The 18,422-nt window shown below is 52.0% G+C and overlaps 1 protein-coding gene across 2 annotated transcripts in view; it reads right to left on the bottom strand.

Moving 5' to 3' along the window:
• The window catches only part of nsmfb (NMDA receptor synaptonuclear signaling and neuronal migration factor b), a 172,264-nt gene that overhangs the window by 112,850 nt on the left and 40,992 nt on the right, over positions 1 to 18,422 (bottom strand). Inside the window, exons 5-7 of one of the 2 annotated variants that reach the window (XM_072488207.1) lie at positions 16,002 to 16,007; positions 15,811 to 15,879; positions 14,615 to 14,667 (exon numbers count right to left, since the gene is read on the bottom strand). In XM_072488207.1, coding sequence (XP_072344308.1) covers positions 14,615 to 14,667; positions 15,811 to 15,879; positions 16,002 to 16,007 — 128 coding nt within the window. The remainder of the gene's footprint in view (positions 1 to 14,614; positions 14,668 to 15,810; positions 15,880 to 16,001; positions 16,008 to 18,422) is intronic. The other variant, XM_072488206.1, reaches the window with a different exon arrangement.

Below are 18,422 nucleotides of genomic sequence, written 5' to 3'. Positions count from 1 at the left end.
AAACAATTAAAGATGCACATCTGTACATGTACACACACACGCAATCACACACACACGAGTGCTCACAACCACTCTCGCACACTTACACTCACAAACACGTACTCACATAATTACACTTGCACACATGCTCACTTACACTCACACTTACGCACACTCACGCACACTTACACTCACACACATGCTCACACTTACACTCACAAACATTCTCACACACACTTAAACTCATAGTCACACGTGTTGTGTCCTGTGATCCCACCGTTGTAATGATGTACACAGAACATCTAATTGTTTAACTCGGAAGATGATTTATTGGCAAACACGTGGAAAGATAACTAACAGATTACTATACCGACAAAATTACTAAATGAATTCAGTGCGATTATCCTGTTGTACGTCTTACTACCAACTGGCAGGTCTCTCCAGACACGTGATGGATGTCTGATGCCACCTGCTGGCCCGCGTTCATACCAATAGCCATGATATACAACTATATACATTTATACAACTATATACATTTATACAACTATATACATTTATACAACTATATACATTTATACAACTATATACATTTATGCGTGCATGCATATCGCCACATCCCCCTTCCTTTGGAGGCATTAATATTTGCAAACATGACTGTTCTTTAAACAACCTGATATGCGTGATGGCTTTAACATACACTGTACACAGTTTATTACAAATTCAATCTGTCAGGCTTGCGATGTAATCTGGTTCATCTCCTGAGTGATGGCTGAATCGGCGATCGTGTACCACCTTCACTGGTTGCTGGTGTACCTGTTCATTCCGCATTCACTGCTGCGGATGCTTCTGTGATCACTGGCTCTGTTGGGTGGTCTGTGTCCTTGTCAAGTTTGGGATTACAGACCAGCTCTTCTGCTGGACTCAGCACGAAAGGCCGTTACACTTTTGGTCGCGCTCTTCAGTTCCTTCGCCAGTAAGAACCAGAAATGAATGGGGTCCTGCCTGCCTGCTGCAAACCCTTTGCAAGTTCTGACTATCCATTTCCATTGTCATCCTCGAGTCTGGCAGTATCACCTGGATGTAGTGGCTGGAACTTCCTTGCGGATATATATAGACCTCTTTCTGCCTCCTCTTTTGAAAAAGCAATTTCCGCTCCAGTCGTTGATCTACAGGGGGAGCTGCCATGGAAGGCAGGGTTGTCCGTAGCTGTGTGTTCATGAGCAGCTGTGAGGGCAACAGTCCATTGGCAAGTGGCGCTGAACGATAGCTGAGAAGCGCCAAATAGATGTCTTCTTGGCTATCATTGGCCTTCTTTAGCAGCTGCTTTAAGGTGTCATCACCCTTTTCTGCCTTCCCGTTCCACTGGAGATATGGAGTCTCGAGGTGATGTTCCTAAAATCATAGTGACGGGCAAATTCAGTCCATTCATGATTTTTGAAACACGGCCCATTGTCTGACATAACAATGCTTGGTATAACCATACCAGGCAAAAATCGCTTTGGCATGTCGTTTGCCACAGCGAGCAGTCAAGTTCGCTAAATATGCAACCTCCAGATAGTTCGAGAAGTAGTCAATAATTACAAGGTAGTCTTTCCCATTGACTTGGAACAGGTCCATGCCCACTTTCTGCCACGGACTTGCGATAATGTCACCCACCTGCATTGGCTCTTTGCTTTGCTTGCAGCTGATTTTCTGACACGTGTCACGGTGATCGACCATACCTGCAATGTCTTGGGTGATGCCTGGGCCAATAGATTGTATCCCTGGCCCTGCGCTTGCACTTCTCAATTCCCAGGTGCCCTTCACGGAGCTTCTTAAGCATGAGCAGCCTCAAGGAATGCGGAATCATAATCCTGTCCTGCCGCACAAGAAGGCCATTCACCTCACTCAATTCTCACCACACGTTGTAGTATCCTGAGCAGGAACACTTAGGCCTTCCCTCTCGGAGACATTTGAGCACCTATTGCAGGACTACGTCCTTGGCTGTTCCTGCCTTTATTCAGCGCGACTTCTCATCGGAGACTGGAAGCGACAAGATTGACATGTAGTTGCACATCCTCATAAACCAGGCGTACTTCATTGATGCCCATGGCTCGAGAAAGTGACCACAAGGTTCTTGCCTGGTGTATTGATGAGGTCAAAGTCGTAGCACTGGACCTTCATCATTGGCGCTGTATTCCCGGGGACATTTTGCACAAATTTGTTTGCACAATGGAAATAAGTGGCCTGTGATCAGTCTCCACCAGAAACATTGGCAGTCCATATGCATAATCATGGAATTTTTCTAAACCTGTGACTAACCCAAGGCATTTGTTTTCAATCTGCGCATGCCTGCGCTTGAGGCCATTTTTTTGTTACCCATTGTAGGACTCCAGGGAGCCTCCCATCATGCTCTTCACATGTGGACCCCCAGATGATGATATCATCGACATAAACGTGGATGCCTGGTAACCCATCCACTATGTGTCCAATGGCACGATGGAAAATTTCAGACACTGAAATTACGCACACTCATACACACACGTACACTCACACACATACACACACTAACACACACACAGGCGCACACACACTCACTCACTCACACAACCAAATGCACTCAGACACAGTCACACACACACAAATGTACATATTCATGAATACACACATACACACACCACATGGGCGCACTCATTCACACATACACATCCACTCACACACACTCACACACTTACACTCACACACACACAAATGCAGATAGACACACACTCAGATACACACTCACATGAATGCACACAGACACACACACTCTCAGACACAGACACACAGACACAAACATACTCACACACAGACACACACACATACACGCAGAAATGCACACAGTTACATAAATGCACACACAGACACACAGACACAGACAAACAAACACCCACACAGACATACAGACAAATGCACAGAGACACATCACGCACACAGACAGACGCACACATAAACACAAATTCTCATACACGCGCACAAACACAGACACAAAGACTTTCAGCAAGATGCACATAAATGAACACAAAAATGTATTTCACACAATATGTATCCTGGTAGAGAACGCAGATATGACTCAGAAACATATAAAACCGTTACAAAACAAACACCTATAAGTGCACACACACAGGCACACACATATATAAAAACGGTACCCAGTCCTGGTACCGTGTGTCACTCGCTGGAAAAACATTTTGGGAAATTGTTAATGCCCCTAATTTTCCCACCCTTTCATTTTGTACAATGTAAAGATAACATTGGTTATGGTTTGACAAGCCAGCGAGCATGGTCCCCAGCCCGGATAAATGGGGAGAGTTAATGGCAGAAAGAGCATCTGCTGTAAAAACATCTGCCAAATCCAAAATGATGGTTGATATGAGTGTGATCAACCAGCATTCCGGAGACTGTGTAATATGGATAAAGCTGAAAGAGGAGGAAGAATAGTATGCACACATAAATTTATACTGTACACATCTAGACATATTTATATATGTTGCACATGCATGTCGGATATATATATATATATATACACAAGCATATAATGTACGTAACATACAGTATATATATAAATATAAATAATAGGGTGGCACAGCAGCAGGGACCGGGTTCAACTCTGGCCCTGGGCCACTGTCTGTGCGGAGTCTGCACGTTCTCCCAATGTCTGCGTGGGTTTCCTCCGGGTGCTCCGGTTTCCTCCCATAGTCCAAAGATGTGCAGGCTAGGTGGGGTTATCAGGATAGGGCCGGGGAGCCGGCCTAGGTAGGGTGCTCTTTTGGAGGGTCAGTGCAGACTTGATGGGCCGAATGGCTTCCTTCTGCACTGTAGGGATTCTATAGATTCTATATAATGCATAAACCACATACGTAATGCATAATGTCTGTACGATTTACATGTATTTCTATATTTTCTACAGGTGACATATATATATATTGCATTCACACACATATACACCATACTATACAATGCACACACATATATAAATGTATGAAATATATGTGTATAATAGCATGTGGATAATGTATATGAACGTTAACATATCTAATCTATATATGCAGATAGAAATGTAAATAGCATGTATGGTGCACATGTACAAAAGATCTAACCCATGTACACACACAGTGTAAACATGTAACACACATGTATCACGTTTATAACACAGACATTATTCCGTTTCTCCTGCTATTATTTACATTGGATTATAGGGCAGTTTTCTGACTCTCTGTTCATCTTTTTCCACTTAGACAGTCTTTGAAATCAAGCTCCTTGACCAGTCTTTCGTTCACCTGGCCTCATGTTTCCCTGTATAGGTTTTAGTCAAATTATGATCCTGTGAAGCATCTTGGAATGTTTCGCTAACAACACGGTGCTATATAAATGCAGTGTACTGCTGATGTTAAGATGAAATTTTGGGGGGCATGTGAGGTAAGGGGTCAGTCAACATGTGAGCCAGTGAAGCAGGAATGAGCTGATTGCTGCCCACGAACAACAGTGGTAAGGAGTAACAGAATGTCTCTCTCCATATCCATCAGAATCCCAGTGGGACATCTTCCTTATCAGTTTTGTGAAGGTCACGAAGAATCCAGCACGCATTTGGAGAGACAAGCAGAAAGTAACTTTATTTACAAGAATATGTACACCGGGAGGTGCCCCCACGGTGGCCTGGCCCGCGATCGGGGCCCACCGATCCGCGGGCGGGCCTGTGCCGTGGGGGCACTCTATTCGTCCGCACCGGCGGCTGTAGCGGTCCGCGATGGTCGGTGCGGAGCCAAAGCCCTCTGCGCATGCGCTCGGATGACGCCAGCACATGCTGGCGCTCCCACGCATGTGACAACTCGCGCCGGCCTGCGGAGGCCCTTCGGCGCGGTTGGCGTGGCGACAAGCCCGTTCACCGCCGGCCGACGCGGCGCAAACCACTCCGGTGCCGGCCTAGCCCTTGAAGGTGCAGAGGATTCCGCACCTTTGGGGCGGCCAGAAGCCGGAGTGGTTCACGCCACTCCTTCCCGCCGGAGTTGTCGCCCCGCCGGTTAGGGCAGAATCCCGCCCCATATTCACCAAATAACATGGGGTAACCAATTGTTCCCAGCCAATAGGATCCGAGCAGGTTATAACACATAGTGAGTCTTACTGCCGGATCTAAAACTGAGTGGGAAGCACAAGGTTTTCTGAAACCTCCCTCAACCAGAGGAATCAATCACTGAGGCAATGGGATTCCTCACGCTCGCTCACACTGAGCTTACACAGTGGGCCACCTTTCCATGTCACGTGCACACTTCCAACACACTCCGATAGGACACAGCACAGCAAGTCGAGGAGTCAGTGTGGGGAGGGGTCAGTGTGGGGAGTGGAGGAGTCCGTGTGGGGAGGGAAAAGATCAGTTTGGGAGGGGTCAGTGTAGGAGGGGAAAGATCAGTGTGGGAGGGGTCAGTATGGGAGGGGAAAGATCAGTGTGGGAGGGGCCAGTGAGGGGAGGGGTCAGGGTGGGAGGGGAAAGATCAGTGTGGGAGGTGTCAGTGAGGGGAGGTGTCAGTGTGGGAGGGGAAAGATCAGTGTGGGAGGGGCCAGTGAGGGGAGGAGTCAGTGTGGGAGGGGAAAGATCAGTGTGGGAGGGGTCAGTGTGGGAGGGGAAAGATCAGTGGGGGAGGGGCCAGTGAGGGGAGGGGTCAGTGTGGGAGGGGAAAGATCAGTGTGGGAGGTGTCAGTGAGGGGAGGGGTCAGTGTGGGAAGGGAAAGATCAGTGTGGGAGGGGTCAGTGTGGGGAAGGGAAAGATCAGTGTGGGAGGGGTGAGTGTGGGGAAGGGAAAGATCAGTGTGGGAGGGGTCAGTGTGGGAGGGGTCAGTGTGGGAGGGGTCAGTGTGGGGAGGGAAAGATCAGTGTGGGAGGGGTCAGTGTGGGAGGGGTCAGTGTGGGGAGGGGAAAGATCAGTGTCGAGGGGTCAGTGTGGGAGGGGTCAGTGTGGGAGGGGTCAGTGTGGGAGGGGTCAGTGTGGGAGGGGTCAGTGTGGGGAGGGGAAAGATCAGTGTGGGGGGGCAGTGTGGGGAGGGGAAAGATCAATGTGGGAGGGGTCAGCGTGGGGAGGGGAAAGATCAGTGTGGGGGGGTCAGTGTGGGGAGGGGAAAGATCAGTGTCGAGGGGTCAGTGTGGGAGGGGTCAGTGTGGGAGGGGTCAGTGTGGGAGGGGACAGTGTGGGAGGGGTCAGTGTGGGAGGGGTCAGTGTGGGAGGGGTCAGTGTGGGGAGGGAAAGATCAGTGTGGGGGGGTCAGTGTGGGGAGGGGAAAGATCAGTGTCGAGGGGACAGTGTGGGAGGGGACAGTGTGGGAGGGGACAGTGTGGGAGGGGTCAGTGTGGGGAGGGGAAAGATCAGTGTGGGGGGGTCAGTGTGGAGAGGGGAAAGATCAGTGTCAAGGGGTCAGTGTGGGAGGGGTCAGTGTGGGAGGGGTCAGTGTGGGAGGGGTCAGTGTGGGAGGGGACAGTGTGGGAGGGGTCAGTGTGGGAGGGGTCAGTGTGGGTGGGGTCAGTGTGGGAGGGGTCAGTGTGGGAGGGGTCAGTGTGGGGAGGGGAGGGTTCAATGTGGTGTGGGGAGGGTTCAGCGTGTGAGGCCAAGGGTCAGCATGTGAGATAGGATCAAAGAATCTACAGTGCAGAAGGAAGCCATTCGGCCCATCATGTCTGCACCGCCTCTTGGAAAGAGCACCCCACTTAAGCCCACGCCTCCATCCCATCCCCGTGACCCAGTAAACCCACCTAACCTTTTTTGGGCACTAAGGGCAATTTAGCCTGGCCAATCCACCTAACCTGCACATCTTTGGACTGTGGGAGGAAACCGGAGCACCCGGAGGAAACCCACGCAGACACGGGGAGAACATGCAGACTCCGCACAGACAGTGACCCAAGCCGGGAATCGAACCTGGGACCCTGGAGCTGTGAAGCAACTGTGCTAACCACTGTGCTACTGTGCTGCCCTATAAGATGAGGGGTCCATGTATGAATGAGGGGTCAATGTGCGAAGGGAGTGGTCAGCACTTGTAATTTGTGCTGCGGAGACTCAGGGACACTGCCAGCTTGAGGAAGCTCTAGAATCTAATCACTGACCGCTCACCACCCAGGTCCATCTCATTAATTTCCCGTGCGTGTTGCTGTCATTAGTGTTTGAGTCTCACCATGAGTAAGCTGCTCACACTCTTAATCAAGTCTGACACTGACGCCTGAGGGGGTGTCTTTAATTAGTCTTTAACATAAGCAAGGCAATAAGGTACTTAAGGTGCAGATTACCATTAAATAATGCACGAAAGAACTGGGCTGGTGATGGGCGATGAATCCACCGGAGAATTTAACAGACAATTATCCACATACCCTGGAATGGGAACTGCCGGCCTGTCCCCTATCACAAAGGCTGTTATCAATCCCCTTTGGGGGCTGCTTCCTCTCCTGAATTTGCCACCTCCTCTTGGATTTTGCCGGTGCCAGTCGCCCTCGCAGTGTCGCGGCCATTTTCCAGTCGGAACGAGCGTTATTACAGGACGGGGTGGCGTCGCCCTGTCCACCTCCAACACCCACCTGAGTTGAGTCTCTCACCAGGAATTAAGGGCAGGAGCTGTGAACGATGTCCCAGGACGTCCCCGCCAAACCGAAGAAAGGACTTTCATTTACCCAGCACTTTGTCTCCGTGCAGATCTTGTCATTACACGCCGCTTTTTAAAAAATAAATTTAGAGTACCCAATTTTTTTTTTCCAGTTAAGGGGCAATTGAGCGGGGCCAATTCACTTACCCTGCGCATCTTTTTAGTTTTGTGGGGGTGAGATCCACGCCGCCACGGGGAGAATGTGCAAACTCCACGCGGACAGTGATCCGGGGCCGGGATCGATCCTGGGACCTCGGCGCCGTGAGGCAGCAGTGCGAACCACTGCACCATCATGCTGTCCCTTTCATTACTCACCAGTGACACCGGGCTGGAAAACACTGTATAAATGATGACGTGTCGATGGTTCAAGCCGTTAACGAACAAATTGTCCAGCAACTTCGGGGATACGCTGTTCGCTGTAAATCTCCAGTAACTACACACTCCTCATTTCACATAAACTGCACCTTACTCTTCGCCTCGCCGTGTTTTAAAACCTTTCTGGATTTTCCCATTAAACTCAGCAGAAATCGCGATTCCCTTCACCTCTACAGCGGCAATGCGGTCCGAAACGCGCGTCCAGTAAACACCGTTTACATGTCATTAGTGGGCCTGAGCCGGTATTCTCCTGGGCCTCCACGATGCTACACCTCCAATGGGGCGTGTTTCTGACGGCGCGGTTCACTTGTGCTTTTATAACTCGTGAAACAGGCGCCGAGGGAGAGAGGGGGGGTATGGACAGTACTGCCACAGGTCAGAGGGCTTCTGTCAGGGCCAGGGGGAGTAGCTGAGGGTGGCCAGGAGGTGGGCTGTGGGGTTGGGGTGGACAGGCACGGAACATCATTGTCGCAGCCGGCAAGGCAGCCATGCAGCTGCGCACACCGCTACCAGCCCACTGTGAACGGAGAGCTACAGGTTGTATAGGTGTTCCCCCTATGTGCCCTCTACCCCCTAGCCGACCCATCAGCTGTATGGGCTCACTCCAGCACAACCAGTGCCAAATTGTTGGCCGAGATGGTGTGTGTGGGCAGTGTAATGTGTATGTGCAGCTGCAGCTTGTCAGCCTCCCAAGTCAATCACGGACCCGGCGAATCCCACGTTTTTCATTGGGATCGATTGGGTTCCTCGTGGCGCCGGTGCGAGCCCCCCCACAGTCGCTGAATCGATCCAGGTTTGGCAGCACTTTTGCTGTCGTGAAAGTCCAGGAATCCTACGTCAGCATCAACACTTCGAGCCCGATTCTCCCGCCGCGTTGCGCTCGAGCGAGAGCACAACGCGGGTGGAGAATCCCGGGAGAGGCTGCAGCGAGCCTCCTGACAGCCGTCAGAGTCGGAACTCAGCCCCAAATGAGCGTGACTTGTCGCTCGCGGAAGTAGGTCGTAAACCTACTTACTACCTATCTGCCCGGGATCCACCGGCCTGCTCAATTCTCCGGCCTCCCCGGGGAGGCTACAGCTGGGCGTAGATCAGTGCTGGTCCACACAAATGTGGACCGGGCAGAATGGCACCCAGGGGGTCTTCTGGTCCATTGGAGACCCTCTGGATGGGCAGGGTAAGTGCAGGGTGACCCCCTGGCCCTCCTCCTGGAACATGGGCACCTTGGCACTGCCCAGCTGGCACCTTGGAACTGCCAGCTTTTCACTGCCTAGGTACCCAGATGGCACTGCCAAGCCAGCAGGAGCACTGCCTGGGTGCCAGTGCAAGGGTGCCCGAGTACCAGAGTGCCACTGCCAAGAGTCAGGGGGCAAGGGGGACCATGCCCACGAAATAAGGGTAGAGGGGAGGTTTGACAGGTGGGGGAGTGCAGGGGAGGTAAGTAGGAGCCTCCGGAAAGTTGGGGAGCAGTGGGGGTGTCTTAGAAGGGAGGGGGTGCTGTAAAGCGACTTGGGGGGCCTGAAGAGGGGGAACCCCCAGGGACACCCTGTGGGGGTGTTCTCACTTGGGGGATGTTGGGTAGTGTCCATGTGTGTTGGGGGGGTGACATTGCCCATGTGTGGGGGGTCCCACAAACTCACTTAGAGGTGGGGGCAACCTTTCCAAATGGCGGCCCGATCTCCAAGTTCAGTTCCCCAGTGCTGAAAGGAATTCTTGCCGGGACCAGTTTTCTGGTGCGGCGCGCCCCCGCCAGCAGCGGGATATTCCATCCAGCCAGCCGGCCAACAGGGTTTCCCATTGTGGACAGCCCCACGCCGTCGGGAAATCCCCGGGCGTGGGTGCGCTGCCGGCGTAACAGCAAATCCCGCCAGCAGAGAATACAGCCCTCGGGCGAAATTCTCCGGTATCGGCGCGATGTCCGCCGACCGGCGCCAATAACGGCGCACATCAGTCGGGCATCGCGCCGCCCCAAAGGTGCGGAATCCTCCACATCTTGGGGGGCCGAGCCCCAACCTTCAGGGGCTAGGCCCACGCCAGACTGACCTCCGCCCCGCCATCCGGCGCGGAAATGACATCTCCGGGCAGCGCATGCGCGGGAGCGTCAGCAGCCGCTCACGGCATCCCCGCGCATGCGCTGTGGAGGGAGTCTCTTCCGCCTCCGCCATATTGGAGACCGTGGCGAAGGCGGAAGGAAAAGAGTGCCCCCACGGCACAGGCCCGCCCGCAGATCAGTGGGCCCCGATCGCGGGCCAGGCCACAGTGGGGGCACCCCCCGGGGCCAGATCGCCCCGCGCCCCCCGCAGGACCCCAGAGCCTGCCCGCGCCGCCTTGTCCCGCTGGTAAGGTAGGTGGTTTAATCCACGCCGGCGGGACAGGCATTCTAGCAGCGGGACTTCGGCCTATCCGGGCCGGAGAATCGCGGGGGGAGGGCCGCCAACCGGCGCGGCGCGATTCCAGCCCCCGCCGAATCTCCGGTGCCGGAGAATTCGGCAACCGGCAGGGGCGGGATTCACGCCAGCCCCCGGCGATTCTCCGACTCGGCGGGGGGTCGGAGAATCTCGCCCCTCATGAGTAACCTCCAGCTCGGTATGTCAGACGTGGCTCAGTCTTGCTCACAAACCAAAAGGTCATGGACTGCAGGCTAAGCTGACTCTCCAGTGCGGTACTGAGGAGGTCCTGCACTGCCAGTGATGCCAACATTCAGATAAGGGGCGGAATTCTCCGATATCGGCGCGATGTCCGCCGACCGGTGCCAAAAACGGCGCGAATCAGTCCGGCATCGCGCCACCCCAAAGGTACGGAAGTCTCCGCATCTTGAGGGGCCGGGACCTCAGCTTGAGGGGTTAGGCCCGCGCCGGACTGATTTCCGCCCCGCCAGCTGGCGGGAAAGGTTTTGGTGCCCCGCCAGCTGGCGCGGAAATGACTTTGCCGGGCGGCGCACGCGCGGGAGCATCAGCGGCTGCTCACGGCATCCCCGCGCATGCGCAGTGGAGTGGGGTCTCTTCCGCCTCCGCTGGTGGCAGGATTCCCATTGAAGACACCCAACACTGCCGGGAAACCCACAGGCAGGGGTGCGCTGAGAGCGGGACCAGAGAAGCCCGCTGCAAGCGAACAGCCTGAGAATTCTAGCCCTGAGGTGAAGGTAGGTGTGCGCGGATTCCCCAGTCACTGGCCTCCTAGAGGTGGGATTTTGTCAGACCTACACACTGCTCTCGATCTCCCTCATAGTGTCCAGTGAAGGGAAGCTAATTAAGGGAATGTTTTTGGAAGGTGATGTTATCCCAGCATCCTTAGGGGAAGTGGCAGGGCCCAATCAAACAATGGTATTTGTCGTCTCAATAATAATAAGTTATTATTACTATTGTCACAAGTAGGCTTACATTAACACTGCAATGAAGTTACTGTGAAAATCCCCTCGTCGCCACACTCCGGCGCCTGTTAGGGTACACAGAGGGAAAATTCAGAATGTCCCATTCACCTGACAGCCCGTCTTTCGGGAGGAAACCGGAGCACCCGGAGGAAAGTCACGCGGACACGGGGAGAACGTGCAGACTCCGCACATGCAGACTTCCCCAAGCCGGGAATCGAACCTGCGACCCTGGCGCTGTGAAGCAACAGTGCTAGCCACTGTGCTGCCATGCTGCCCGCATTTGTTTTGTTTCCTTCAGGCTTGGGCATTGCGGTTAAGGGCGGTATTTATAGTCCACTCCTATAGCTGCCCAAGAAGATGTCGGAAGGAATACTTTGTGAACCGCTACGCTCCATGAAGGTATGCTTGGCGGGTTGAGACAACTGTGTCGCTGACTGGACCACATCAGGGAGCAGCTCAGAGACAATGCGTGGGTTTCCTCCGGGTGCTCCGGTTTCCTCCCACAGTCCAAAGATGTGCAGGTTAGGTGGATTGGCCATGTTAAATTGTCCTTAGTGTCCAAAATTGCCCTTAGTGTTGGGTGGGGTTACTGGGTTATGGGGATAGGATGGTAGGGTGCTCTTTCCAAGAGCCGGTGCAGACTCGATGGGCCGAATGGCCTCCTTCTGCACTGTAAATTCTATGAAATCTATGAAATTACATTGGTGTGGGACTACACTAGGTAATGATGGAGGGCTTCTTTCCCTAAAGGACATGACTTCATCAGTTGGGATGTTTTGACTCAAAACTGATACCAGTTTATTACTTTCAGTTTCTTTTCTTAAACCTCGAAAACAGAATTCTCTGAACTGCCATGGTGGGATCTGAACTAATTATTTCTGGTTTATGAATCCAGGCCTCTGCATTAGACCACCAGTCCCATGGCCATACTTGGAACTCAGTTAAGCGGGTATGGGGCAGCATGGTGGCACTGTGGTTAGCACTGCTGCCTCACAGTGCCAGGGACATGGCTTCGATCCGGCCTTGGATTGACGGTCTCTGTAGAGTTTACAGGTACTCCTCATGTCTGCGTGGGTTTGTTTCGGTTTCCTCCCACAGTTCAAAGAAGTGCAGGTTAGATGGACTGGCCATACTGAAACATTCCCCCTTAGTGTCCAGGGACTTACAGGTTGGGTGGGGTTATGGGGTTGCGGGGATAGGGTAGAGGTATGGGCCTAGTTGGGGGTACTCTTTCAGACAGTCAGTGCAGACCCGATGGGCAGAATGGCTTCCTTCTGCACTGTAGGAATTCTAAGCTTCCTTCTCGTCACAGGGCACCAATTGTATGGAGTACTCTGTCATGATATGCAGACACACACATAATGATATACAGACAAGCAGCTAATGGACACAGGGAACAGGACATGACCAATAAGCAGGCAGGACACTCAGGGGTGGGATCTGACTATAAAAGACACGAGGCACTCACACTCCGCCTCTTTCCACTGATGAACATCTAGAGAGTCAGTCAAGGGTGTTGTTACAATCTCACAGCCCCACCACGTGGCTAAGAGCTAGTCTGGTTCAGTCAGAGTAACCACACTTAAGTTGGCAGAGAGTCGAACTCACAGAGAACTGTGCTAACTGTGCTATTAGTTCAATAAACCTGATTGAACTAACTTCAAGGTCTGGAGTATCTTTTTGATCTATGCTGCATCCAGTTGCAGCCAGTGTTAGACCAGTGTACCTAACACGACATACCCAATTTGCAATCTGGAGCTCTGCGTGATAGGTACAGACTTGTGTCCCATCACCAGCTTTCTCAGAATTGTCCTTGTGATCATTAGTGAGTGTGGCAGTGGGTCAAAGTGCCACCGACAAGATAACCCATTGGGCCGGATTTTCCAGTCCTGACTACCCCAGGACCGGATATGTCCACCCGAGCTCAACGGATCTTTCCCTCGTGCAACAAATTATCCATCCTGCCCGTGACAATTCCCCCGGCAGGCGGGGCCGGAGGGTTTAGGCCATTGTCTTGGTTGAGAGTCTCAGGCATTCTGTCTCAAAACCTCCACGAATCTGCACCAAACACGGCCAAGCGCCATCAATTAAGATACCGATAAAGACATGAGATAGGAAGGGACTGCGGAATGGCAAAATCAATCTCCTTCCTTCTACACTCCAATTAAACCAGCACATAGTGGGAAGAATTTGAATGTGAAAGAAGAACCTGACACACTATCAATAACACAGCTCAGATAAACTCAGGTTCCTGCTCCGCTGCACTGGGAACTGTTCTCTCAGTAAAATAAGTCCCTCACTCCAGGAGCCCGGCTGTATCCTGATCACGGAACCGGTCGATAGGGAGCTCAGGAGGAGAATCACTGGAACACCTTCAACATGCCCAACATGGCAGAGGCCAATCACGGTCACAGACAGACACAGTGGGATCTCCTTCGCGGCAAGTCTTCAAAATGTGTCTTTTCAACTCAGCACCTTAGAAATGCTCCCGCTGCGCTGTTAATCCAGTCAGGAACCGCACAGGCTAGACATTGAGTAAGAGGCATCAATGTGGAGTCCTCGAGGCATCGTAAAGTACTTCACCGATGCTTAATTATTCCAGAGGCCCATGAAGCAGACAGGTTGCTCACAGTGAATTCCCACAAACAGCAATGAGGTGAATTATCAGTTAATTTGTTTTGGTGATGTTACTTGAGGAAGAAGTGTTACCCAGGACAGCAGGAGAGCTCCCTCTCCTTTGATAAACTGCAATGGGGATCTTTCATATCAGGGCCTGACACACAAACAGGCAGAAGGACAGACTAACTGACAATGAGCAGGGAACATGTCAGAATAACACAGACATAGGCAGAATGACAGACAGATTAGCGCACAAGCAACAAAAATGACAGGTAGGGGAGCAGACAGACTGATGGACAAACAGACAGGTGGACGGGCCCTCAGACTGACAGACAGAGAGATAGGCAACTGACAGAAAGGCGGACAAGCAGACTGACAGACAAGCAGACTGACAGACAAGCAGACTGACAGACAGAAAGGCAGATTAACAGGTGGACAGAAAGGTAGATTGACTGACAGATGCAGTCAGACTGACAGACAGACTTGCAGACAGGCTGGCAGACAGACAGAGACTGACAGACTGACAGCCAGACAGAAAGGCAGACTGACAAACAGCCAGACAGGCAGATTGACAAACAGGCAGACTGACAAACAGGCAGACTGACAGGCAGACTGACAGACAGACCACCCATGACTTACTTTGAACCCTGATTCTTCGACTTCCAACCATCCGAAGATGTTTGCGGAAATTTCTGCAGGTGAATAACAGAATAATTAAAACCATCAACAACTAATCTGAGCACCTTGACGAACACAACTGGGTAATAGTGAAAATAACAGCCATGCACAGTCGCAATGTACTGGAGCAGCAAACAGGCGCACTGTAAATGAGTTGGCTGTAAGTGCATGTAGCACCACACACTCGGAGTTCAAAATTTCAGCCGCATTGACCCACGGACCTCCATAGTGTGCGGGAGAAGTTGTCATCACACCCCCCCCCCCCTTGCTGGTGTTTTCCGGTTGCCACCGGAGATATGGCAATGGATCACCCGGTCACCCTTTCACCCGATGAGTGCTTCGCGTAGAGACATCACAGTTTCCCATGGGAATAAACTTCCTGAGAGGGTGGTGGAGGCAGGTTCGAGGGAGCTATTCGAAAGGGAATTGGATTGTTACCTGAAAAGAGAGAATGTGCAATGTTACAGGGATAAGGGAGGGGAGTGCGACTAGGTAGAATGCTGTTCCAGGAAAGCCAGTGCACACACGATGGGCCGAATGGCCTCCTTCTGCATGCAAAGATTCTGTGAGACAGAAAGATGTTAATACTTGAGAATGGAACACCCTCCCATTCAGTCCCTCACTTCCAGTTTCAAGCACAACTAGACACCAGAGTGCAGACTCCTTTACCCTGCATGCAACAACGTTCCTCAGTATCAGCTCAGGAATGGTGCCCATCACTACATCAGTCTGACATTTCTACAGTCCCCACTGAGGTGGTTAAGGCCCCAGCTCCATTGACCTGGTATGTGTAGAGAGTGTGCCCCTGCAGACATCTTCCCATCCGCTGTAATTAGAGTGCAGATTCACCGTTCATGCTCCCAGCGGTGTGAGAGTGGCCTATGTACTCCACGTGTGTCAGTTAGTGCTGAGCCAGTGGTGGTTTACTGCTGCTGACCCACAGCCACAAAGAGCTGGACTGGGAGTGACCCAAACGCATTGCATGAGGACCCTTACGATGGAGAGAGGAGACAGTCACCTTGTGCTAAGGCAGAAGGACACTGTGTAAACCACAGCACCACCGTCACATGGCTAGGCATCTTTTGGGCTAGGCGCCAGCCCGTCAAGTCTTCAATAAGAGGAGCCAGAGGGGTTTAGCATTGCAAAGGGCCACATACCTCTGGATGACAGTGGCACACTCATTCTCCCGCTTTCTCCTCTTCCTTTCCATGCAGCCTCGGAACGCCCTGTGGGAAAATGTGATCAACATTCCCCTCAAACGGAGGTTGCATATTGAAAATCAAAATGCTGGGTTTGCTAGACTAGGAGGAAAGAGTTGCTATGGAAATAGAAAAATAGAAGTACTCACGATATCCTATATGACAGGAAGGAGGTTGATTGGCAGCACAAGAGAAAGAGAAGATCTTATTAATGATTCTGAGTCAGATATCGAGTAACACACGGAGAGACTGCTAAATAAACACAGAGACCAACAAATGCATCCTGCCCACGTGCCATTCAAATTCGACACAACCCAGACAATAATCCCCCATTTCTCAGGTAATGTTAGGGTATACGGCGGCATGGTGACACAACGGTTAGCACCGCTGCCTCAAAGCGCCAGGGACCCGGGTTAGATTGCGACCTCGGGTGACTGTGTGGAGTTTTCACGTTCTCCCCGTGTCTGTGTGGCTTTCCTCCGGGTGCTCCAGTTTCCTCCCACAAAGATGTGTAGGTTAGGTGGATTGGCCATGCTAAATTGCCCTTAGTGTCCACAGTTTGGGTGGGGCTAAGGGGATAGGGCAGGAGATTGGGCCTGGGTAGGGTGCTGTTTCAAAGGGACGGTACAGTCTCGATGGGCCGAATGGCCTCCTCCCGCACTGTAGCAATTCTATGAACACATTTCAATGTTACATTGTCTTTTAGCCACTTCCTTTATTCGAAGGCTGAAGAGACATTAGAATTGAAATGATGCCTTGCATTGAGGTGACAAACATTCATCCTTGGGGAATGCCAGGATCGCATTTATTGGCCATGCCAAGTTGCCCGGTGAATATTGCAGTAGACCTTCCTCTTGAACCATTGATTACAGTTTGATAGACAGGGGTAGTCACTGGGCATTTCTGAGAACGGGTAAGAGACAGCCACATCGCTTTGGGATTGGAGTCACATATGCAACAGATCAGATAAGGATGGACAATTCCCTATCCTAACGTGAAAGAGGAGTAAATTTGAACACAGTCAGACGCAATTCCTTTGTGAAATATACCTTAACCAGGTTAAAAGGTTAACTGGGAAAGTTTTCCCGAAAGCTCAATTATCCAAGGATATAAAACGGGTTAAAGCTCCTGTGTAACATTACACATTGTGCTTCTGTAGCTCAGTTGGATTGTCAGTGAAAGTCTCTGTTTAAGCAGCGCAGCTTGAAAGCAGCAGTCACTGCAGCTGCTGTGTTAACCAGTCTGTGTATTAGCAGGGAAGGGGGTTAAGAATGCCTGCTCATTATTTTAGTTCTCCCACTCAATTGATTCATAGTCATATTGAATTCTATGTGCTGCTCTGACTTTAAGTGATTTTAATTATGTCTGTTTGCTCTCTACCTGAAGGTGTGAGCCATTGCATACTGTCAATAATGGGACCCCATTGTCAAGTAGGATCTTGGCTGTGTCCTGTATTTTAGTCAGGCGATTCAAAGGCAGCCTATTGACATTGGTTGTGTCTGAATGAATATTATGTAAGAGGCAGATCCCTGGTCCTTTGATGAAGGGGTTTTTGATTATTTATATCTTTCCCATCATACGTTTAGCAAGCATGTTGGCACAGGCAGATAAACCAGTGTTGACAGGAATCAGGGCATCTGCCGATCAGTTTTGTGAGAGAAAGTCTCGGTAACCCTGTGATATTGACTCTTCTGCCCTACTTGTGTTGTCGAACGTTTTAAAAGCGATTCTGCAACAAACTGGACTCTCCGGCCGAGATTCTCCGACCCTGCGCCCGGTTGGAGAATCCCTGGGGGAGCGCCGCCCCAACGCCGGCTTCCCCATTCTCTGGCGCCGTTGTCCAGGCGGCAGCGGGATCGCCGCCATGCCGGTCAGGGGCCGTTGACAGTGCCCCCCGCCCCCCCCCCGGCGATTCTCTGGGCCCCGAAGGGCCGAGTGGCCGACGAGTTTGGCCGAGTCCCGTTGCCGTGGATTACTCACCTCCCACATGGCGGAACCTGCAAGGTGAGTGTGCGGGGCCTGTCCTGGAGCGGGGCGGGGCATCCGACCCGGGAGGAGGGGGAGGGGCCCTACGGTGGCCTGGCCCGCGATCGGGGCCAACCGATCGTGGGGAGGCTGGTTCCGTGGGGGCCTTCTTTACTCCGCGCCGGACCCCTGTAGGGCTCCGCTATATTGCCCGGGAGCCGGCGCGGAGAAGGGAACCCCTGCGGCATGCGCGGAAATATGTCGGCCGTTCCGCGCTTGCGCGGACTCGCATGGGCCATTCCCCGCCGGCTGGAGCTGGGGACCGACTCTGGTGGCAACCTAGCCCCCAAGAAAAGGTGAGAATTCCTCACTTTCGGGGACCCTTGATGCCAGGGTCATTGGCACCGGTTTTCACGCCGGCATGGGGACATGGCTCCATTTTTAGAGAATCCCGCCCTCCATGTCGGAAAATAAAATGGCAACTCCAAAGGATCGCCTTGTCTTATGTCTTCCATATCATTTTCTCTTATGTCATCCGTGGCAGCACAGTAGCACAGTGGTTAGCACTGTTGCTTCACGGCACAAGAGACCTAAATTCGATTCCC

This window comes from Scyliorhinus torazame, chromosome 22 (assembly GCF_047496885.1).
Source record: "Scyliorhinus torazame isolate Kashiwa2021f chromosome 22, sScyTor2.1, whole genome shotgun sequence".
NCBI lineage: Eukaryota > Metazoa > Chordata > Chondrichthyes > Carcharhiniformes > Scyliorhinidae > Scyliorhinus > Scyliorhinus torazame.
This window is presented reverse-complemented; position numbering and strand designations above follow the sequence as displayed.